Source organism: Mustela lutreola, chromosome 8 (assembly GCF_030435805.1).
Source record: "Mustela lutreola isolate mMusLut2 chromosome 8, mMusLut2.pri, whole genome shotgun sequence".
In the NCBI taxonomy this organism is placed as follows: Eukaryota; Metazoa; Chordata; class Mammalia; order Carnivora; family Mustelidae; genus Mustela; species Mustela lutreola.
This window is the reverse complement of record NC_081297.1, coordinates 97270521-97294943: the sequence shown is the minus strand read 5'-3', so window position 1 is coordinate 97294943 and position 24423 is coordinate 97270521. Positions and strand designations below refer to the sequence as shown.

Sequence of the window (24423 nt, the reverse complement as noted above, 5' to 3'; positions counted from 1 at the left end):
TACTTGGAATAAATCTCACTTGATCATGTTGTATAATCCTTTTGTTGTATTGTGGAATTCAGTTTGCTAATATTTTGGTGAATATTTTTGCATGTTCATTAGGGATATTGGCCTCTAATATTCTGTGTGTGTGTGTGTGTGTGTGTGTGTGTGTTGTGTCCTTGTTAGGTTTTTATCAGGGTAATGCTATCCAGAAAGAATGAACCTAGAAACTTTCCTTTGTCTTCAGTTTTGGGGTTAACTTGAGAAAAATAGGCATTAGGTTTTTTTCAGATTTTTTAATTTAAATCAAATTTAGTTAACATATAATGTATTATTAGCTTCAGGGATAGAATTCAGTGATTCATCAGTTGCATACAATACCCAGTGCTCATCATATCAAGTGCCCTCCTTAATGCCCATCCACCAACTACCCCTTTTGTCCCACCACCTCCTCTTCAACAACCTTCAGTTTGTTTCCTATGGTTAAGAGTCTCTTATGGTTTGCATCCCTCTCTGTTTTTATCTTATTTTATTTTTCTTTGATTCCCCTATCCTATGTTCATCTTTTTTGTTTCTTCAGTTGCACATATGAATGGAATCATATGGTACTGTCTTTCTCTGATTGACTTATTTCACTTGGGATAATACCCTCTAGTTCCATCCATGTCATTGCAAATGGCAAGATTTCATTCTTTTCTATGGCTGACTAATAATCCACTGTACACACATAGACAGACACACACATATGTCTTTGTGTGTGCATATAAAACTTCTTTATGGATTCATCTGTCGATGGACATCTGGGCTCTTTCCATATATTGGCAATTGTGAACATTGCTGCTATAAACACTGGGATGCATTGTCCCCTTTGAGTCACTATATTTTGTGTCCTTTCAATAAATACATAGCAGTGCAATTGCTGGGTCATAGGGCAGTTTTATTTTTAACTTTTTGAGGAACCTCCATGGTGTTTTCCAGAGTGTTTGCACCAGTTTGCATTCCCACCAACAGTGTAACAATTCCCCCTTTAAAATTTTTTTTTTAAATTTATTTATTTGAAAGAGAAAGTGAGAACCAGAAAGAGTGCATGAATGGAGGGGAGGAGCAGAGGGAGAAACAGGCTCCCCACTCAGAAGGAAGTCTGATGTGGGGCTCAATCCCAGGACCCTCGGATCATGACCTGAGCTGAAGGCAGAAGCTTAACAAACTGAGCCACCCAGGCAGCCCAAGAGAGTTCCCCTTTCTCTGCATTCTCTCCAACATCTGTTGTTTCCTGAGTTGTTCATGTTAGCCATTCTGACTGGTGTGAAGTAGTATCTCATTGTAGTTTTGATTTGTTATTTCCTAGATGTTGAATGATGTTGACCATTTTTTCATGTATCTGATAAGAGGTCTTCTTTAAAAGCTTGGTAGAATTTACCTGTGAAGCCATCAGGGGTGTTTTGATTATTGATTCAATTTTTTTACTATGAATTATTCTGTTTAGATTTTCTGTTTATTATTGATTCAATCTTGAAAATTTGTATATGTCTAAGAATTGGTCCATTTCTTCCAGATTGTGCAGTTTTTTGGCATGTAATTGGTCACAAAAAGTCTCTTATGATCTTCTGTATTTCTGAGCTATGTCTTGTAACTACTGCTATTCATTTCTTAATGGATTTATTTGAGTCGTCACTCTTTTTTTCCTGACAATTCTGGTTCAAGTTTTTTTTAATTTTCTATATTTTTTCAAAGAAGTAGTTCTTAGTTTCATTAATCTTTTGTACTGTTTTAATAGTCTTGTTTTCAATTATTGCCACTCTCATCTTTACTATTATTTCTTTCTATTTTGTTTCTTTTGGATTTTCCTTTTCTAGTCCCTTCAGTTGAAGGATAAATTATTTATTTCAGATTTTTCTTGTTTATTGAGGTAAGCCTGTATCTCTAAACACTTTCCTCTTTGAAATGATTTTCCTGTGTCCCATAGATTTTGAAACATTAGGATGTCCTTTTCATTTTTCTCCAGGGAGTTTAGATTTTCTGGTTGATATCTTCATTGATCCATTGGTTGTTTAATAGTATGCAGTTTAGCCTCCATATGTTTGTTTTTCATTGATTTTTAAAAAAATTCTTGCAATTGATTTCTACATGCCTGTACCATTGTGGTCAGAAAACATGCATGAGATGATTTCAATCTTTTTAAATTTAATGAGATTTGTTCTGTGGCCTTCCATGTAATCTATTCTGGAAAATGTTCCATATGGTTTTAAGCAAATGCCTTAGGCTCAGGTCATGATCTCAGGGTCACAAGGTGGAGCCCCACTTCGGACTCCCTACTCAGCGGGGAGCCTGCTACTCTCTTTTCCCCCCTCCTCTCTCTCTTACTATCACTTTCTCAAATAAATAAATATTTCTTATAAGAAATAATTTTATTTATTTACTTGAGAGAGAGAGCAGAGTTAGCCAGAGAGAACACAAGTGGGGAGGGCCTGTGGGAGGGAGGAGCAGACTCCCCCTTGAGCAGGGATCCTGATACAGGCTTCAATCCCTAGACCCCAGGATCATAAGCTGAGCCAAAAGCGGGTGCTTAACCAACTGAGCCACCCGGGCACACTTCAATTTATTTTTTTGTTGTTGTTGTTAATATTTGTTGTATATGTCTAGGTGCTCCTGTATTGGGTACACAAGTATTAACCATTGTTATATTCTTTTGTTGGCCTGACTCCTTTATCATTATGTGAAGCCCTTTATTGTTTCTTGTTACTGTCTTTGTTTCAAAATCTATTTTGTCTGATATAAGAATTGATGCCCTACCTTTTTTTTTTTCCCCATGTGCATTGAATATCTTTTCCCACCTTTTTACTGTCTAAAGTGAGTCTTCTATAGGCAGGATAGATGATTCATGGTTTTTCTTTTTTCTTTGTTTAGTCACACTGTTAGAGAGGACTGACCACTGATACTGCCACTAGGAGGCCTGGGTAGAAGTACTGAAAGTATGCTTTTGGACAGAACAAGTCTCTAGTGTTGCTGGCTGTATGACTCGGCCACAAATATTGCAGGCTTATTGATGGGCAACCATGACAGGAGTTGCTTTGGAGGAGTTATAGTCCTAGTGAGGCCATGCACTGGGTGTGCAGGATGTAGGATGGGTGCCTTTTCAGGGATACTGGTCCCAGCTAAGATGGTCCACTGGGTTTGGTGGTCCATAAGCCACTTCAAAGACATGCCAGATACAGCCAAGCCCGTCTGGTGGGTGTGGAGGCGTGGTAGTCACTTTGGCAGTGATCCATACTGATCCATTCTTCCCCATATGGTGGAGCTGTGCCACTTTGTTGCTCACTGACTTCATTCTAAGTTTCCCTTGGGGTGTGGTAGGGAAGGAGTCACTTAAGGACATCTGCCAGGACACACGCATTGGTCCGGTGGGTCTGCTAGGGAACACCAAGGTTGGGCAAAAAATACTGGAAAGGTGGATGGAGACTGTCAGACCTGGAATCCAAAACATCAGGGCATCTGGGCAAAAGGTGGGTAAGAAAAATGGTGCCCTCAAGCCCTTCTATTTCTGCCTCTGGGGAACACCCTAAAATTACTCATTAAATCTTCACATATGGGTCAAGCACTTTTCAAACTGCTGCCTCTCTGCTGGGTCTCAGTGCAAGTGAATTTTTGTGGGCCTTAAAAAAGAGCAGAGTTTTATTTTCCTATAACACTTGAGTTCTCCCAGAGTTAGGCCCCACTAATTTTCAATGTTCCTGCAGGTAAAGCCAGCTAAATTTCAAAGCCAGAGGTGATGGGGGCTCTAAATCCCAGTGCAGATCCTCAGGATAGGGGGACGCCCAAAGCAAAGCCTGATCCTCTCATTTTTCGGAGAGGACTCAGTGCCTGTGAGATCCCAGCCAGTTGTGGGTGACCTCATGGGGATTGTGGATCATGACCAAGTCATGTCTTGTCCTATCTACTTTTCTTGATGTAACTTTTTTTTTTCATATGTTTAGCTGTGTAGAGCTGATCTTCTAATCTTGAGGTCTTTCTCCATATGTAGTTGTAGATCATCTGTATGCAGGGAAGGAGGTCAGCTCAAGATCCTCCTACTCCACCAAGTTAGTACTGACCTCAGATTTCTTTTCATCAGTTTTTTATCTTGTATCAAGGTAAGAGCACATGTTTGTTATACTTTCTGAAGATATTTACTTATAGCATAATTTCTAGGAGAATTTGGATAAACAAGCTTTAGCCTTCTAAAACCTAGAAAGTGGAATTTAAAGCTGTATTCATGTTATTGAAATCAGGACAAATACTTGAACTTTTTAAACACTGGATGGAGCAGGTTAGCAATATGAGTGATTCAGTATATTTTATTCGTTGTATTTTTATAAACTAAACTAATGATCTATTTTTCTCTTAGCTACATAATAGGATTGTAACATTTAAAGCATTCATTAATGATGCCAAATAATGTAAAATTCACTGTTGTCTTGAAATTGAAGTGTTTATATCTATTATTTTGGCTCTTTTTAATTAAATAATTGTATATATTTCATATAAATAATGTCCTTTTTTTAAAAGATTTTGTTTATTTGAGAGACTTGAGAGAGAGATCACAAGTAGGCTGAGAGGCAGGCAGAGAGAGAGGGGGAAGCAGGCTACCTGCTGAGCTAATAGCCCTATGTGGGGCTCGATCCCAGGGCCCTAGGATCATGACCCAAGCCGAAGGCAGAGGCTCTAATCAACTGAGCCCCAGGTGCCCCAATAATGTCCTTGCTTAAATATAAAAACATAGACTCAGTCTTTTGGCATTTTACTTTAATAAATCTATGCCAGTCAGTAAAAAGTCACAGCAAAGAGACAAGATGGCCGGGAAGTAGGAGGAGGCACCTTTTCAACCTGCACCCTAAAGAGAGCTGATTACCTACCAAAGAATTCCAATCACCCATGAAAACAGCCTGAGGTCATAATTATACACGTCTGGATCTCTACAGGGGCAGAAGACGCCAGTGGGCAGGTAAAGTGGAGTGGGAACATCGGACTGATATTGGAAGATAAACAAAAGGGGGAGGGAGCCACCAGAGGCAGCCAATTGGAAAGTAATACCCCAATCCGAGAGTGCCCTGCAGCGGGGGACCAGCATTAACCTGGAGTCTGGTTGAAAGCACTCAAAGAGAGCAAAGGATCACTGGGGGTAATTGTGGGAATCAGGGTGGCTAAGAACAGGGGCTTAAGTCCCCGGAACCCAGGACAGCCTCCGCTGGCGCTGAGACAGAGAGAGAGCGGCGGAGAAACCAGGTCTTGGTCCTGAGCCACCAGCGCGCCCGAGAATGCCTGGGGTCGGCTCCTGCAAGGGGCTGGGAGCCTCGCCAGACAGCAGAGGCTCCAGAGCCAGACTGCAGGTGCTAAAGAGTCTGAGACACACGCGCCCCTCCCCCTCCCCTGAGAGAGGTGCGTGCTGAGGCCCCTCCACCCCCACGCTCTTAGGTGCACAAAGGCCCAGCCTGGTGCTCTTGGACTCGCACCATTCCACCAGAGCTTGAGATGCCTGCATGCATGCAACCCTCCCCCTCCCCTGAGAGAGGTGCGCCCAAGCCTTGTGCTCTTAGACCCACAAAGACCCGGCACTCCCAGCCAGGGCCAGGGAAAAAATCTCAGCCTGTGATCACTGCTTGGAACCTCTCTGGCAGTCTGGAGCTGCCCAGACAGCTGCCACTGCCATGGTTTTGGGTACAAACAGAAGATGCTGCTTTCCCAGGGACCATGACTCTGAACCTGCTCTGCCAGCAGCCAAGGAGGAATTTATTTGGGCTCTGCAGCCAGACTCTGGCTTCTCTCTGAGAGGGAGGTCAGGGTGCAGTTTGCTTTCCTCTAAACCTACTAAAACCATCAAAAGCGGTCAAGGCAAGGAAAAAAAAAGTGAACAAACATAAAAACCTCCAGAGAACAAAAGCCTGAAAAAACCGACTTCCTCAGAGCCCACCCCCTTGAGGGGGGCAGGAGTAACTCAGGGAACATAATTGACTGAAAACCCACGCGGCAGGCCCTTTCCCCAGAAAACCAACCAGGAAAAAAAAAAAAAGACTACAAGAGAACAACCACCACTACTTCATAGGACAACTTTTATTTTTAATTTGTTCCCACTATTCTGGCTCATTTTTAAAATATAGATAATTTTTTAACCTATTTACCATCACAGTGAGATGTCCAGTACATCAAATTCCATAATAACCTTCTAACCTGAACTTTTTGATTCATACACCTGTTTTTATTGTGCATTTCTATTTTTTTATTTTTTAAAAAAATTTAGTTTAGTCTAGTTTATTCCTTTTTTATTTTTATTTTCTAATAGTCATATAAAGTTAAGCTTCAAGGTAATCCCCTTTCCCCAATCAATGCTACCCTATAGGTAAACCAATTTTTAATCCCCATTTATCTTAGGGAATTTGGGTTCTTTAACAAAGGTATCAAGATACACCCAGGAAGAATCAAAACAACCTTCCTCACCCACACTGAGAATTTATTACCACCCTCCCATCTTTTTCTTCCACCAGTGTTTCTGCGTTTTTGTGTTTGTCCTGATAGTATATAAATGTTATACTTGGGGTTCTTTTTGACAAGGTTCTTCCTTTATTTGCTTATATATATATATTTTTTTTTTCTCTTGTCATATAGTTTTATCAGTCTTTTTGTTTGTCTGGTTTTGTTTGTATACTTCATCAATCTTACCTTGGAGCCCATTTGGGCTGAATCTTCTCTTTATCTTCCCTTTTTTCCCTGTCTCTCTTTTTTTCTTTTTCTTTTCTTTTTTCTCTTATTTGGGTGGGGAATCCTGATTGCTCAGAAGCGTTCCAGGGTGCACCTTGACTGTACCACGGTTGATACATTCAGCTACATCCGTTCAGTCATCTCTCACCAAAATAACTAGGAGGAGGAGTGCCCAACAGAAGAAAAATACAGAGGATGGGCCTTCTGCAACAGAGCTAATGGCTATCGACATAGACAATATGTCAGAAAGAGAATTCAGGCTAACAATTATCCAGGCAATAGCTAGGTTGGAGAAAGCCATGGATGACCAAGCAGAATTGATTAGGGCCTAACTGAAAGCGACCAGACAGGATGTTCACAATGTTAGGGCTGAGCTGAAAGCTCCCAGGGATGAGGTTCACAATGCTCTCAATGAGTTCTGATCTAATCTGAATTCTCTCAAAACAAACAGATAGAGAAAAAGGATCAGGAGGAAGCCTGAAACAAACAGCTTAGAAGTCACAAAAACAGAATCAAGGAAATAAATGATTCCATGAAATGTTCCAACATCATAATTATTGGAATCCCTGAAGGGGAGGAGAAAGAAAGAAGTCTAGAAGACATAGTGGAACAAGTTCTTCATTAAAATTTTCCCAATCTCTCAAATAGAACCAGCTTCATGTACTAGAGGCAGAATGGTCTCCACACAAGATTATAGATTCCAGAAAAACATCAAGGCACCTGATAGTCAAACTGAGGAATCATAATTGTAGGTATAATCTCTTGAAAGCCACTAGGACAAAGAAGCTCCTTACTTACAGAGGAAAGCCCATCAGAATAACGTCAGACCTGTCCACAGAGAACTGACAAGCCAGAAAGGGCTGGCAAGATATATTCAGGGCACTAAGTGAGAAGAACATGCAGCCAAGAATACTTTATCCAGCAAGACTGACATTCAAAATAGATGGAGAGATAAAGAGTTTCCAAGACCAGCAAGGCTTAAAAGACTATGCAACCACCAAGCGGACACGGCAGGAACTATTAAGGGGGGGGTATTATAAAAAAGGATAAATCTTAAAAATAACATTGAACAGAAATATAGAGACAATCTACAGAAAGAAAGACTTCAAAGGTAGCACAATGTCAATAAAAACATATCTATCAATAATCACTCTCAATGTGAATGGCCTAAATGCACCCATAAATGACACAGGGTTGCAGATTGGATAAAACGGCAGGACTCATCCATATGTTGCCTACAAGAGACCCATTTTGAAACCACAGATACACCCAGACTGAAAGTGAAGGGATGGAGAAGCATCTTTAATGCCAATGGGCCTAAAAAAAAAGGTCGGGGTAGTGATTCTCATATCAGACAAATTAGATTTTAAACTAAAGACTGTAGTTAGAAATACAGAAGGACACTACATAATTCTTAAAGGGACTATCCACCAAGATAATCTAACAATTGTAAATATCTATGCCCCCAATATGGGAGCAGCCAATTACATAAGAAAACTGTTAATCAAGATAAAGAGTCATATTGATATGAATACATTAATAGTAGGAGATCTTAACATGCCTCTCTCAGAAATAGACAGATAATCGAAGCAGAAAATCAGTAAATAAGAACATTGAATGACACATTGGACCAGATGGACCTCATAGATTTATACAGAACATTCCACCCTAAAACAACAGAATACTCATTTTTCTCAAGTGCATATGGAACCTTCTCCAGAACAGACCAATACTGGGTGACAAATCAGGACCCAACCGATACTAAAAGACTGAGATTATTCCCTGCATATTCTCAGATCACAATGCTTTGAAACTGGAGCTCAATCACAAGGAAAAGTTTTGAAGGAACTCGAACACCTGGAAGCTAAAGGCCACCTTGCTTAAGAATGCTTGGATCAACCAGGAGATCAAAGAATAACTGAAACAATTCATGGAAACCAATGAAAATGAAGACACTTCGGTCTAAAACCTATGCGATACAGCAAAGGCAGTCCTAAGGGGGAAATACATAGCCATCCAAGCCTCCCTCAAAAAAATTGAAATATCCAGAATACACCAGCTGTCTCTACACATTAAAGAACTGGAGAATCAACAACAAGTCAAACCAACTACACACATAAGAAGGGAAATTATCATAATTAGAGCAGAGACCATTGAGGTAGAAACCAGAGATACAGTAGAACGTATCAATGAAACTAGAAGCTGGTTTTTTGAAAAAATCAATAAGATTGATAAACCATTGGCCACACTAATTCAAAATAAAAGAGAGAAAGCCCAAATTCATAAAATCATGAATGAAAAGGGAGAGATCACAACTAACACCAAGGAAGTAGAAACAATCATCAGAAGTTATTAACAACTTATATGCCAATAAGCTAAGCAACCTGGATGAAATGGATACATTCCTGGAAAATTATAAACTCCCAAAATTGAATGAGGAAGAAATTGACAACCTGAATAGACCTATAGCTAGTAATGAGATTGAAGCAGTGATCAAAAACCTCCCAAAAAACAAGAGCCCAGGACCTGATGGATTCCCTGGGGAATTCTACCAAACTTTCAAAGAAGAAATACCACCTATTCTCCTGAAGCTGTTTCAAAAAATTGAAGCAGAAGGAAAACTTCCAGACTCTTTCTATGAAGCCGGCATTACCCTGATCCCCAAACCAGGCAAAGACCCTACCAGAAAGGAGAATTTCAGACGAATATCAGTGATGAATATGGATGCTAAGATTCTCACCAAGATCCTAGCAAACAGGATCCAATAGCACATTAAAAAGATTATCCACCATGACCAGGTGGGATTCATCTCTGGGCTACAAGGATGGTTCAACTTTTGCAAATCAATCAATGTGATAGAACATATCAATAAGAGAAGAGAGAAGAACCACATGGTCCTCTCAATTGATGCAGCAAAAGCATTTGACAAAATCCAGCATCCGTTCCTGATTAAAACGCTTCAAAGTATAGGGATAGAGGAAACATTCCTGAACTTCATAAAATCTATCTATGAAAGACCCACAGCAAATATCATCCTCAATGGGAAAAAGCTTGCATCCTTCCCGTTGAGATCAGGAACACGACAAGGATGCCCACTCTCACCACATAGTATTAGAAGTCCTAGCAACAGCAATCAGACAACAAAGAGAAATAAAAGGTATCCAAATCAGTAATGAAGAAGTCAAACTGTCTCTCTTCACAGATGACATGATTCTTTATATGGAAATCCCAAAAGACTCCACCCCCAAACTACTAGAACTCATACAGTAATTCAGCAACGTGGCAGGATACAAAGTCAATGTACAGAAATCAGTGGCTTTCTTAAACACTAACAATGAAAATACAGAAAGGGAAATTAGAGAATCGATTCCATTTACTATAGCATCAAGAACCATAAGATACCTGTGAATAAACCTAACCAAAGAAGTAAAGTAACTGTACTCGAGGAACTACAGAACATTCATGAAAGAAATTGAAGAAGACACAAAAAGATGGAAGATCATTCCATGCTCTTGTATTGGAAGAATAAACATTGTTAAAATGTCTATACTGTCTAGAGCAATCTATACTTTTAATGCCATTTGGATCAAAATTCCACCGGTATTCTTCAAAGAGCTGGAGCAAATAATCCAAAAATTTGTATGGAATCAGAAGAGACCCCAAATCACTAAGGAAATGTTGAAAAACAAAGATAAAACTGTGGGCATCACGTTACCTGATTTCAAGCTTTACTACAAAGCTGTGATCATCAAGACAGCATGGTACTGGCATAAAAACAGACACATAGACCAGTGGAACAGAATAGAGAACCCAGATATGGACCCTCAACTCTATGGGTAAATAATCTTCGACAAAACAGGAAAAATATACAGTGGAAAAAAGACAGTCTCTTCAATAAATGGTGCTGGGAAAACTGGACAGCTATATGCAGAAGAATGAAACTCGACCATTCTCTTACACCATACACAAAGATAAACTCAAAATGGATAAAAGATCTCAACGTGAGACAGGAATCCATCAGAATCCTCGAGGAGAACATAGGCAGTGACCTCTTCGATATTAGCCACAACAACTTCTTTTAAGATATGTCTCCAAAGGCAAAGGAAACAAAAGAGAAGATGTACTTTTGGGACTTCATCAAGATTAAAAGCTCTGCACAGCAAAGGAAACAGTCAACAAAACAAAGAGGCAACCCACGGACTGGGAGAAGATATTTGAAAATGACAGTATAGACAAAAGATTGATATCCAGGATCTATAAAGAACTCCTGAAACTCAAGACACACAAAACAGACAATCATATCGAAAAATGGGCAGAAGATATGAACAGAGACTTCTCCAATGAAGACATACAAATGGCTATCAGAAACATGAAAAAATGTTCATCACTAGCCATCAGGGAGATTTAAATTAAAACCACATTGAGATACCACCTTGCACCAGTTAGAATGGCCAAAATTAGCAAGACAGGAAACAACATGTGTTGGAGAGGATGTGGAGAAAGGGGAACCCTCTTATAGTGTTGGTGAGAATGCAAGTTGGTGCAGACACTTTGGAAAACAGTGTGGAGATTCCTCAAGAAATTAAAAATAGAGCTTCCCTATGACCCTGCAATTGCACTACTGGGTATTTACCCCAAAGTTACAGATGGAGTGAAAAGAAGGGCCTTCTGTACCCCAATGTTTATAGCAGCAATGGCCACGGTTACCAAACTGTGGAAAGAACCAAGATGCCCTTCAACGAACGAATGGATAAGGAAGATGTGGTCCATATACACTATGGAGTATTACGCCTCCATCAGAAAGGATGAATACCCAACTTTTGTAGCAACATGGATGGGACTGGAAGAGATTATGCTGAGTGAAATAAGTCAAGCAGAGAGAGTCAATTATCATATGGTTTCACTTATTTGTGGAGCATAACAAATAGCATGGAGGACAAGGGGAGATGGAGAGGAGAAGGGAGTTGAAGGAAATTGGGAGGGGAGGTGAACCATGAGAGACTGGACTCTGAAAAACAATCTGAGGGCTTTGAAGGGGCACGGGGTGGAAGGTTGGGGGAACTAGGTTTTGGGTATTAGAGAGGGCACGGATTGCATGGATCACTGGGTGTGGTGCAAAAATAATGAATACTATTATGCTGAACAAATTAAAAAAAATTTTTAAAAAGTCACAGCAAAAATTATTCTAATTGTTTCCCTTTCCTTGAAAGATCCTAATTATATATGTGTTTAACTTTTGATGTTATCACACTGATCTCTTTTAAAAATTATATTTGGTCCTCATCTCTGATTGGATTATTACTCTCTTCAATCCAGAGCATTTAGAGCTACACAAATTAAATTTTTATATACTTCCTCAGGAGAAGCCGCAAAGTGATAATGGTTGTAATTAAGGGAAGAGCCTCAAAAACATAGGGCAGAGTAGCAGTTTTTAAATCTTAATTACTTATTTTATCCATAAGTTTACACCCATTAATTGCCAGGAAACAAAATTCCAAATCTAGAAACTGAACAGGCTATCTTGTCAAACCTTGACAATCCCTTTCAAATTTCTCCAATTCCAAAAGAGATAACCTTTACATATGTCCATATAACACACTGGGTGAGAACACTGGGGTCCTCGATCAGTAACAACTGATTGCAACTTAATTTCAAAACAGGAAATACATCTCACAGAACAAAAATCTACTCTTGTTTAGGGAGCATACATGACCCATATTGAATTTTTCAAAAAACTGTTTTAAAATGCAAATATCTTTGATGTATATTATCAAACTGGTTAAGTCAGATTATATTTCTGATTCCTGGTTATTTCATTGGATGGAAGGAAGAAGTTTTTTGGAAAATGACTTTTATTGAGTATTTGGAAAAGTAAAATATGAAGAGATCACAACTGCCAGAACATCATGAGGTTAGGCTATATTTTAAGGATTTTCAGGCATTATATTATTGATCCTTAGATCAGTCCTATGAGGTGGCTACAATTATCACCAGGTCACAGGAGATGGCACTGAAAGATCAAGTTCTTAAGTCAAAATGACTGAGATCTAGTGAATATACAAGGTAGCCTGTTTTTCTAAGAATAAAATATGGAAAAAAGATCTGAGCTGAATCTGTAGCCTGGAGCCAAATCCATATATGCCCAGCCCCAATCAACTAAAACATAGCGAAACCACAAACTGGTGAATGAGAAATAAGTGCTTCCTTTTAAACCTCAATGCAATCCTGTACTGTTTGTAACACAACTTCAGCAATTAGTTATAGCTACTGCTTAAATATTATATGAAATAGATTTAGAATATTCACATAACTTCTCTATATAATCATGAGGAATAAATACAAAGAATATAAAGGATATGTCTTCAAAGAGCTAAATATATATAAAATATGAATTTATTTTGCAAATAATTATTGAGTTTAATCTCTCTCTCTGTTGTCATTGAATTAGGGTAGAAATATCTTTGCATCATTATCAAATTAGTAATGTCTGTCCTGAATTCTGGCAATAATTAGCTGTTTGCTCTGCACAAATATCTTTATGCTTTTAATTCTTGTTTTCTTTACTACTTAAAATTCATTTTCACTTCAAAATATTTTTTAGCATGATAGTAAAGAATAACAGAGGTGGTGATGTGAAGAATTTAATAAAACAAGATCTCTTCCAATATATCTGGAATTCAGGTGAGGAAAACAAAACACAAGAAAGAGATTCAAAGGACACTGGTTATTATTCCATGAAGCACCTATCTCTACCAAATAATGTACCAAACCTTTCACAGTGCTGCACTAAAATGGATTCTGAAGATAAATTTGGTTCCATTCTCAGAGGACATGGGGCAGATGTGAATGGCTCTTACAGAGCAACTCTGTGGCTGTTGCATGATAATCCTGAGTGCCTATTAACAATTTAGTACTCTCAGCTCCAAATGTGTCCCTCAGTGCCCTGGGTTCTCAGGTAATGGAGCTAGGTGCTATAAACATTTACTCCTGTTAGCTCACATGAGGTTGAACTATATGGATAAAAGGCAATGGAACAAAAAATCCTAAAATTTGTGTGGGACCAGAAAAGACTCTGAATTACCAGGGGAATGTTGAAAAAAGAAAACCAAAGCTGAGAGCATCACAATGCCTGACTTTAAGCTCTATTACAAAGGTGTGATCATCAAGACATCATAGTATTGGCACAACAACAGACACATAGATGAATGAAACAGAATAGAGAGCCCAGAAATGGTTCTCCCACTTTATGGCCAACTAATCCTCGACAAATCAGGAAAGAATATCCAGTGGGAAAAAAGTCTCTTCAATAAATGGTACAGGGAAAATTGTCAGCCATAGAGAGAAGAACCTCTTACACCATACACAAAGATAAACTCAAAATGGATGAAAGACCTAAATGTGAGACAGGACTCCATCAAAATCCTAGAGGAGTACATGGGCAGTAACCTCTCCAACACCAGCCACAGCAACCTCTTAAGACACATTTCTAAAGGCAAGGGAGGCAAAAGGGAACTTTTGGGACTTCATCAAGATAAAAAGCTTTTGCACAGCAAAGGAAACAATTAACAAAACTAAGAGGCATCCCACGGAATGGGAGAAGTTATTTGCAAATGACATATCAGATAAATGGCTGGTATCTAAGATGTATAAAGAACTTTTTACACTCAACACCCAAAAAAGAAATAATGCATTCATTAAATGGGCAGAAGACATGAACAGACACTTCTCCAAAAAGACATACAAATGACTAACAGGCACATGAAAAAATGTGCAACATCTCTAGCTATCAGGGAAATACAAATCAAAACCACAATGCAATACCACCTTACATGAGTTAGAATGGCAAAAATTAACAAGGCAGGAAACAACAAGTGTTGACAAGCATGGCAACATTCTTCTACATTGTTCATGTGAATGTTAGTCAATATAGCCACTCTGGAAAACAGTATGGAGGTTCCTTAAGACTTTAAAAACAGAGCTATACCACCACCCAGCAATTAGGTATTTACCACAAAGATACAGGCTTAGTAAAAAGAAGGGGTACATGCCCCCCCCCCACAATGTTCACAGCAGCAATGTCCACGATAGCCAAAGTGTGGAAGGAGATGAGATGTCCATCAACAGATGAATGGATTTAGAGAAGATGTAGTCCATATATAAAATGGAATATTACTCAGCCATCAGAAAGAATGAATACCCACCATTAGCACTGACATGGATGGAACTGAAGGAGATTATGTTAAGTAAAATAAGTCAATCAGAGAAAGACAATTATCATAAGGTTTCACTCATATGTGGAACATAAGGAATAGCAGAGAGGACCATAAGGGAAGTGAGGCAAAACTGAATGGGAATAAATCAGAGAGAGAGAAAAGCCATGAAAACACTGGACTCTGGGAACCAAACAGGGTTACAGATGGGGGTTGAACGGGGGGATGGGTTAACCAGATGATTAAAAAAAATAATAAATCTACAATTTATAAAAAAAAGGCAGTGGAGAAAAATTGCAGCAGAAAGGGCTCTTCTCCCTGATTTCATGATGTTTTCAGGGTGTTTGGCTGGTGTGGCTTGGTTGCCAGCTGCATACATACTGAAGTCTTATGTATTCAGTCTCCAGCAAATATTGTGGCCAGTCCCAGTCAAAGCTTCCTGCCCTCGCCCTCTACTCTGCCCCTTCTAATAGTCTATCAAGGAATTCTTCCTGCTTGCCAGTCATGGCCTGAGATCCATCCTGACTACAGTCAGGTGTAAACTGTGGAATTGCTCTGTCCCAGGCCAATCCCATGAACATGTCTGCCATGAAGTTGTTTGTGGTCACACTGTGTTCAATGATATCTAAATTTCATCTTCAGAGAAAAGATCTGGCTTCCCAGTGATCTCTCCTTTGGGTACTTTCCTTTAATCCTAAAGTATTCTTATAATTTTATCTTAGTAGCTTTTTTTCTTAGTAGGCTTTCTTTTACAAATAGATGATAATCGTTTGTCTCAAAGTTCCCCTGGTTTCTGTGTCCTGACTCATCTGACTGATAACCATGTCACCCAGGGCTGTTCAACCCTCATTTGTAGCCCTTTAAGGACTAGGGCAAATCAATTCTTTTGGAATTATTAATAGAATTATTCACCTTTTTGAGAAATTTACAAAAACAGTGCTTAATATTATGATTTATAATTTAAATAAAATTCATTTTAATAAATAGCAAAAGATTAAGAAATATATGATCTATACCTGAGTATTTATTTTTTATATTAGTATGACACCAACACCAAGGTTGAAACCCCACGTATACTTTGGACTTTGGAAGGATTTGATGCATCATTGCAACTTCATCCTTGTAAATAATGAATGATTCTAGTGAGTGTTACTGAGATGGGAAAGGCCAATGTGTGTGCAGACCGGGCAATTAAGGAAATCTCTGTACTTTTCTCTTAATTTTGCTGCGAACCTAAAATTTCTCTAAAAAAATAACATCTTAAAAATATTCTGAGAAGGCAATTGTATGTCTTTTGGAGAAATGAGAGATAGTTCTTTAGATGGTGACAGAGCATTATCCCTAAATTAGGTAACTAATGTCTGGTGCTTACAAACATATGGTCTTAATTCTAAGCAAGATTCATTAGATATTATCTTTGAACTGAAGAGGAAAAATGCACAATTCTTGTCACTCTCTGAAGATACTGCTGGTCTGAAATACAGAGAATTACATTAATTTAGTGATAAATACCATAATATTTTGATGAATAAATAATTTATTTTGACTAATAGTTAAGTAACAACTCTAAATATTTCCCTTGTCATTGTTCTATGAAAACACTGCAACATTTGTGTTTTCTAGTTGCTCACATATTAACACTTTTTCTTGTAAGATTAATTCTTTTAAATCCTAAAATATAAACATTCTTAGGAAACTTACATTTTGTAGAAGAAAGTTGTGCCTTTTGGCCACACAGATGAGTTATTATTGATTCTCTGGGAGCTTCTAATCCATGAAGATGGAAGGAAGAAGTGCAACACATACTGTGAGAAAGCAGATTTTATTAGAAATCAAATAGGAGCTCTCATACTCGTTTGAATTTTGTAGTAACAATAAAGTTAATTCTTTCCTTATAGTATCTGTCTATATCTATATTTTTTGTATCACACGGGACACACTAAAAAAAATATCCTACTAGGACTAAGTAGGAGGAGAAACTGACAAAGATAACAATTTTGGGTTTCTGATAAGTGACAAAAAGTTTAAAAATACTTTGTGAAATGTGTACATTGGGAAAAATCCTAGAGATTCAAGTAAGAAGAAGCACCTTGTGATTTTCTTGTGCAGGACAGATCCTGTGCCTCCCCCCAACCCCTGATCACCCTAGCTCATTGATCAAGAAGAATTGTAGTTTTTACAGTTGGAGAAGCTGCAAGTAGCAATGGTGCTGGTGCCACAGGGAGACTTGGTTAGCAGTTGGGAAGGGGGCAAAGGAGTCCATTGGTTTTCTAGCTCAAAGTGTTAATTTTGCTCAGTCATGATGAGGAAAAATCTTACTTTTTTTTTTAGTCAGAGCTTGTGGTCTTTGGGTCAATCGCTCAGACTCCCATAAATATAATGGGAAGATACTGATAAGGGAAGATATGACAGAAGAGTTCACCTGAGCTCTCTATACATTCTTGACAGATGGGAAAAAAAAAAAAAAAAGTCTGTGCACAGGGAGAGACCAAGATGAACCCACTAGAAAGTAAAAGTGAAAGGAGACTTGAGAACTGCTAGTCAAGTTGTGAGCACTCCTACCCCCCAACACACACACACTCACTCACACACACACAGGCGACTCATGCTCGCATATGCTCTCTCTCTCTGTTTCTCGTTCTTGCAGAAATAAACAGATTTTAAAATCTCTAAAAAGTAAGTTAAAAAAAATAAATCCACATCTCAGGACATCATACCAAGATGACTGAAGATCACTTGAGAACACAAAGAAATACTCTTGAGGGAATAGAGTGGATTAAGACATTACTTAAGTCAGTATGAAAATAGGGAATGGGTGATATATCTTCCACCTCTATCAGCGTTAGTCCGCGTTATCTACCACAGAATCTATATCTGCCCTGGACGCTATTTCAGACTATGCATAGGAGCTGACCTCAGCAAGATGTAACAATAGGAAACCCCAAGCCATAAATCCCAAAGGAAATAATAATTTAAAGATATATCTAGACCCAAATAGTTGTATATTTCTTCTAATCATTTTTGCTAAGGTTGCCAAGACTATTCAATAGGGAAAGGACAGTATCTTTTACAAATGGTGATGGGAAACTGACTATCCACATGCAAATGATGAAGCTGGATGCTTACATTGATACCATAAACTAAAGCTTACTCAAAATGCACTGAAGACCTAAACGTAAGATGTACAACTATAGGGGTGCCTGGTTGGCTTGGTCAGTTGGGCATCTGCCTTTGGTTCAGGTCATGTTCCTGGAGTCCCTGGGTAGAGCTCAGCATTGGGCTCTATGCTCTGTCAGGAGTCTGCTTCTCTCTCTGGCCCTTTATTATGTTCATTTTCTATCTCTCTTTCTCTCTACCAAGTAAATAAATGAAAACCTTAAAAATAAAGATATAAAGCTATAAAATCCCTTGAAAAGAATGTTGGGGAAATAAACAACATCATATTTGGAAACGATTTCTTGGATATGACACCAAAAGCACAGACCACAAGGGAAGAGTCCATTGTAGACAAATGGGTTACACCAAACTAAAACATTTCTGTGCATCAAAGGGATTGATCAACGGGGCACCTGGGTGGCTCAGTGGGTTAAGGCCTCTGCCTTTGGCTCAGGTCATGATCTCAGGGTCCTGGGATTGAGCCCGCATCTGGCTCTCTGCTCAGCGGGGACCCTGCTTCCCCCTCTCTCTCTCTGACTGCCTCTCTGTCTACTTGTGATCTCTGTCAAATAACATAAAATCTTCAAAAAAAAGGGATTGATCAACAGAATGAAAAGAAATTTAAAAAAACAATTTCAAATCATATATCAAATAAGGTATTCATATCTAAAATATATAAGAAATCCTGCAAGTCAGTAACAACAACAAAAACCAAATAACCCAATAAAAAGTGAGTAAAAGAATTAATTTTTAAACAATTTTTTAATTAAAAAAATTTTTTTTAATTAAAAAAAATTTTTTTAATTTTTAAAAAAATTTTAAACATTTTTTTCCCCAAAGAAAATATGTCAGTGGTCAAAAACCATACAAAAAGATGCTCAGTATCACTAATGATCAGAGGAATGCAAATCAAAACCTCAATGAGATATCACCTCATACTCTTAAAAAAGAGTCAGTGAAGACACTGCAGGAAAGAGGACCCTTGTACACTGCTGTTGGGAATGTAAATTGGTCAGCCATTGTGAAAAACAATATGGAGATTCTTCAAAAAACTAAAAATAGAATAACATAAAGAATCAGCAATTCCACATGTAGGAAAATACATGAAAGTTTTGAAAGCAAAGTTTCAAAGAGATAATTATACACCAATGCTCACTGCAGCATTATTCACAAGAGTCAAGTGTTAGAAGCAAGTCAAAAGTTGATGGATGAATGGATCAAGCAAACAGTACATACATAACAATGCAATGCTATTCAGCCTTGAAAAGGAAGGAAATCCCATCACATGCTCCAGGACATTATGCTAAAAGAAATAAGCCAGTCGCATGCGAGCGTGCACACACACTCACAGACATACACAAAATATATGATCCCATTTATGTGAAGTATCTAAAGCAGCGAAACTTACAGATACAGAAGTAGGATGGTGATTATTAAGGCTTGAAGGGTACATGGAGTAGGGGAATTATTGTTCAAGGAATATTGAATTCCAGCTTCACAAGGTGAAAAGTTAGAGGGATCTGTTGGGCTCAATGTGAATATAGTGAGCTCCCTAAGCTGTATGCTTAAAGATGGTGAAGATGCATATATATAGTTAAATGTAACACAAGGTGTGAGATAGTGTATGATTCCCACTATATGCCAGTCTGGAGAAATGAAAACTATAGAGATAGTGAAAAGATCAGTACTTGACAGGGTTTAGCAGGGAAAGAAGGATGGATAGGTGAAGCGCAGAGGATTTTTAAGGCACTGAAACTATTCTGTATAACTCCATAATGGTTTAGCACGTCATTACATATTTCTCCAAACTCATAAAATGCACAATATCAAGAGGAAATTTTAAAGTGTACTATGGTCTTTGGGTGATAAAAATGTGTCATTATAGGTTTATCAATTGTAGCAAATAAATAACTCTACTGAGGGATACTGAAAGTGAAGGAGTCTGTGCACTATGCATGCATAGATACAGACAATAGGGGAATACGGGAAATCTCTGTCTTGTCTGAGTTTTGCTGTAAACCATTTTTTTTTTAATATGGGTAATGTCAATATGGTAAATTTCATGTTATGTGGTTTGGTTGCAGGAACTCAAAAAAAAAAAACAAAAACAAAACAAAACAGAAGGCAAACAAACATAAAGAGGTCTTGACAGCAGTGAGAGAAAAACTTGTCATTACATTTAGGAAAATAACAATATGGTCGATGGATGAGTTTTCACCAGAAACAATGAAAAATGAAAGAGAGGGAACGTCAAATTCAGAGTTAATAGTACAAAAAACAAAAACAAAAACTTCCTCCTCACACAAAAGAAATCTAAAGCAAAATAAGATAAAACAAAAAATCTTGTCAAGCAAGAATTATAAATTCAGCAAAACATTGTCAAAAAAAGAAGGTACATAAGGCCCCATGACAAACTTGAAACAAGAGAATTTCATCTTGGTAGACCTGTCTTCCAAAAATATTCTTCAAGCTGAAAGTAGATGATGCTAGATTGTAACACAAACCTACAGCAATGAATAAAGAATAGCAGAAATGGTAAACCTGTGGTAATTTAATAATCTGTATGTGTATTTTCCTTTTGGAATTGCTTTTGAAGATAAGATTATTTAAAGTCATTGTTATTATTGTTATATCATTATATCATACACTTGGATCTATACCATTTATGGATGCAAACTTGTGTTGGCATACAGGCACATGGTGTGGGTGAGGGAGGAAGAAAACATTTTTTTAAATATTTATTAATTTCTGTGGTGCACATTCCCCAGAAATGCTTCATTTCACATCACCAATGTGAAATCATGAATACAGTGTAGGAAAAAATACACATAATTGGTGTTCAAATCAATGCTAGGTGGCTTCAGTATGACATTGTTTAGAAGTACAGATTCCCCTTTCTATCTGAAAGAATGTTCCTATGAAATCTTTCCTGAGCTGAAATGGTGTAAATTGAAGAAGCAATTACCATTAATTGGAATTAATGGAATTAATTAATTGGAATTAAATGGAAAAGTTGCTGAGTATTCTCCAATCTAAAAAATAATCTCTTGGGGTATTCTGATATTTTATGACACATCTTGCTAATAGATGCACAAAATAAATTGAGATGAAGCATAGACCTTCAAAAACATGGTTGAAAGCTATGCTTGATACTGAGATGCGCTAAGTATATTTTCTGAGAAAGGAACGTGATGGGGCCACATTAACTGCTTGGGTCATGTGCTGCCTCTATAACAGCAAACCCAGCACTGAACACAATTTTCACATCAGGTTCTCTGTTCCCCGGGGAGTCTACCTCCTCCTCTCTCTCTGCCTGCTCTCTGCCTACTTGTGACTGTCTGTCAAATAAATTTAAAAAAATTATATATATATATCACCTTATATATACCACACATTACATAAAGTAAGCCAGAGATTTCTTTGAACACTAAAAGTATGATCCATAAAAGAAGAAATTGATGAAATGTAATTCATCAGGACAATTTCCACTCTTTGGAGAGAAAAGAAAGATAAATCATAGACTTCAGAGGATATATTTACAAATCATACATCTAATAATAGACTTTTTGCCAGGCTACTACAAATCAGATACTACAAATCTGATACTACAAATCAGACTTCCTGTTCTGGAAAGACAGAGAAAAAAAACTTTTTGCTATTCCTCCAACCAAATAGAGCTAAAACCCCTGGACATTACAAACAGGACAATATATACTCAGAAAGATGATGAGAAAGCTGACAGAAATCAGCAGTTTGGGCATGAGGAATGACATGGTTGTGAGCGCCCTGGAATATCTCTTTCCCTCACATGTCCCAGACTGGTGCCAGAGAGGTTGGCAACCCACAGACACCAATGGGGACAGATAAAAGTCCAAAACACATTTTTTCTCTCCACTCAAAATAACAAGGAAAAGACATGCTAGGAAAATGGAAAATTTTTGGTCACTGAATGCATTATTCTAATCAAAAACCTTTGACTATCCAGCAAAAATATCACTCAGGAACACTGGGGAAATAGGCATTCTGTGATAAAGGAGAACTATGAAAATGTGTCACCACCAGACCTGCTCTGAAAGAATTGATAAAGGGGATTATCTAAAGAGAAATTAAACAATAAAGGGAGGAATCTTGGATCATCAAGAAGAAAGAGAACAAAAGAAAGATTAAAACTTTCATTAGCTTCAATGGACTTCCTTTCACCTCTGTGTCATAAATTATTTGATAGTTGAAGCAAAATATTAATATCCATGTGATTCTCAATGTAAGTAGAGAAATATTTAGGAAAATTATAAGTAGGACACAGAAAAGAAAGGTAAGTTTCTGTATTTTACTTAAAGTGCTATGGGTTGTGATAGACTGTAGACTGTGATATATGTGTATCTGATAATCTATATAAAGATTCTATATAAAAATTCTATATAAAATTCTCTATATATATATTCTATATAAAAATCTATATAATATTTTTAATACCTGTATGATTTATATAAAGTAGAAGAGAGCATATGTGACATATATATGTTTATATATATATATATATAAAGTCATTTATGAAGAAAAGATCTACTTTGGTATAAATTATACTCTACAATTAGGTAATGATGTAGAAAAGTGTAATCTTTAATTTTATCTCACAGCATCACAAACAGAGCTTCACAAAAAATAAATTCCCAAATGGTCATAACTCTATTTAAGGGTTAAAAAATAAAAAAAGAATAAAGAAATAAAGAAAAACAGATAAATCCTAGAGAATAAGATAGGAAATTATATTCATGTACTCTGACTAACTTCTGAAATAGGTCCAAAACAATCACCAAAATTGTAAATTGAACTAGAGTAACATTAATAAATTTTCTCATTAAAAGAATCCAATTTCAGAGTAAAAATGCAAGTCACAGAGTAAAAAATCTATTTGCATCTTATAAACTCAGAAATGAGCTCATATCCAAAATATGACAAGAACTGGAAACATTTGAGATCTTACCATGTCCTCTTCATCTATGGAGAGCAAGGTAGAGTTATTGGAAGCACAGAACATCAAACTCTCATTCCATGGTTTTCCTTCAGTGTTAATGTAATAGCAATTGTTGGAGTACGTAATCCACTCTTTTGGACAATGCCCACAATGATAAGCTAAAGAAAGATCATGAGATATCATCCAAAAGAATCTTGAATATAACAAATTCAAATTAATTTACATAATCACATATATATACACATATGTGTGCATAACACATCCATGTACTCTCATGGGATGGTATAAATAGAACAAAATATGCTTACACACACTCAACAGAGAATGGTTAGCCGATCATCCTCTAAATTATGTGTTCATATAAAGCAAATACCTGGTTTTGGGATCAAGGTGATGCTGGCCTCATAAAATGAGTTTGGAAGTTTTCCTTCCATTTCTATTTTTTGGAACAGTTTCAGGAGAATAGGAATTAGTTCTTCTTTAAATGTTTGGTAGAATTCCCCCGGGAAGCCGTCTGGCCCTGGGCTTTTGTTTGTTTGGAGATTTTTAATGACTGTTTCAATCTCCTTACTGGTTATGGGTCTGTTCAGGCTTTCTATTTCTTCCTGGTTCAGTTGTGGTAGTTTATATGTTTCTAGGAATGCATCCATTTCTTCCAGATTGTCAAATTTATTGCCGTAGAGTTGCTCATAGTATGTTCTTATAATAGTTTGTATTTCTTTGGTGTTAGTTGTGATCTCTCCTCTTTCATTCATGATTTTATTTATTTGGGTCCTTTCTCTTTTCTTTTTGATAAGTCGGGCCAGGGGTTTATCAATTTTATTAATTCTTTCAAAGAACCAGCTCCTAGTTTCGTTGATTTGTTCTATTGTTTTTTTGGTTTCTATTTCATTGATTTCTGCTCTGATCTTTATGATTTCTCTTCTCCTGCTGGGCTTAGGGTTTCTTTCTTGTTCTTTCTCCAGCTCCTTTAGGTGTAGGGTTAGGTTGTGTACCTGAGACCTTTCTTGTTTCTTGAGAAAGGCTTGTACCGCTATATATTTTCCTCTCAGGACTGCCTTTGTTGTGTCCCACAGATTTTGAACCGTTGTATTTTCATTATCATTTGTTTCCATGATTTTTTTCAATTCTTCTTTAATTTCCCGGTTGACCCATTCATTCTTTAGAAGGATACTGTTTAGTCTCCACGTATTTGGGTTCTTTCCAAACTTCCTTTTGTGGTTGAGTTCTAGATTTAGAGCATTGTGGTCTGAAAATATGCAGGGAATGATCCCAATCTTTTGATACCGGTTGAGTCCTGATTTAGGACCGAGGATGTGATCTATTCTGGAGAATGTTCCATGTGCACTAGAGAAGAATGTGTATTCT

The 24423-nt window shown here is 37.5% G+C and overlaps 1 protein-coding gene across 2 annotated transcripts in view; it reads right to left on the bottom strand.

Annotated features, from left to right (window-relative positions):
• LOC131839048 (NKG2-A/NKG2-B type II integral membrane protein-like) overlaps nucleotides 1-24423 on the bottom strand; it is a 34415-nt gene that overhangs the window by 5550 nt on the left and 4442 nt on the right. The window contains exons 4-6 of one of the 2 annotated variants that reach the window (XM_059186115.1): nucleotides 23065-23213; nucleotides 16626-16729; nucleotides 15948-16397 (exon numbers count right to left, since the gene is read on the bottom strand). In XM_059186115.1, coding sequence (XP_059042098.1) covers nucleotides 16271-16397; nucleotides 16626-16729; nucleotides 23065-23213 — 380 coding nt within the window. In that variant the 3' untranslated portion in view covers nucleotides 15948-16270. Of the gene's footprint in view, nucleotides 1-15947; nucleotides 16398-16625; nucleotides 16730-23064; nucleotides 23214-24423 lie in introns of those variants that run through there. The other variant, XM_059186116.1, reaches the window with a different exon arrangement.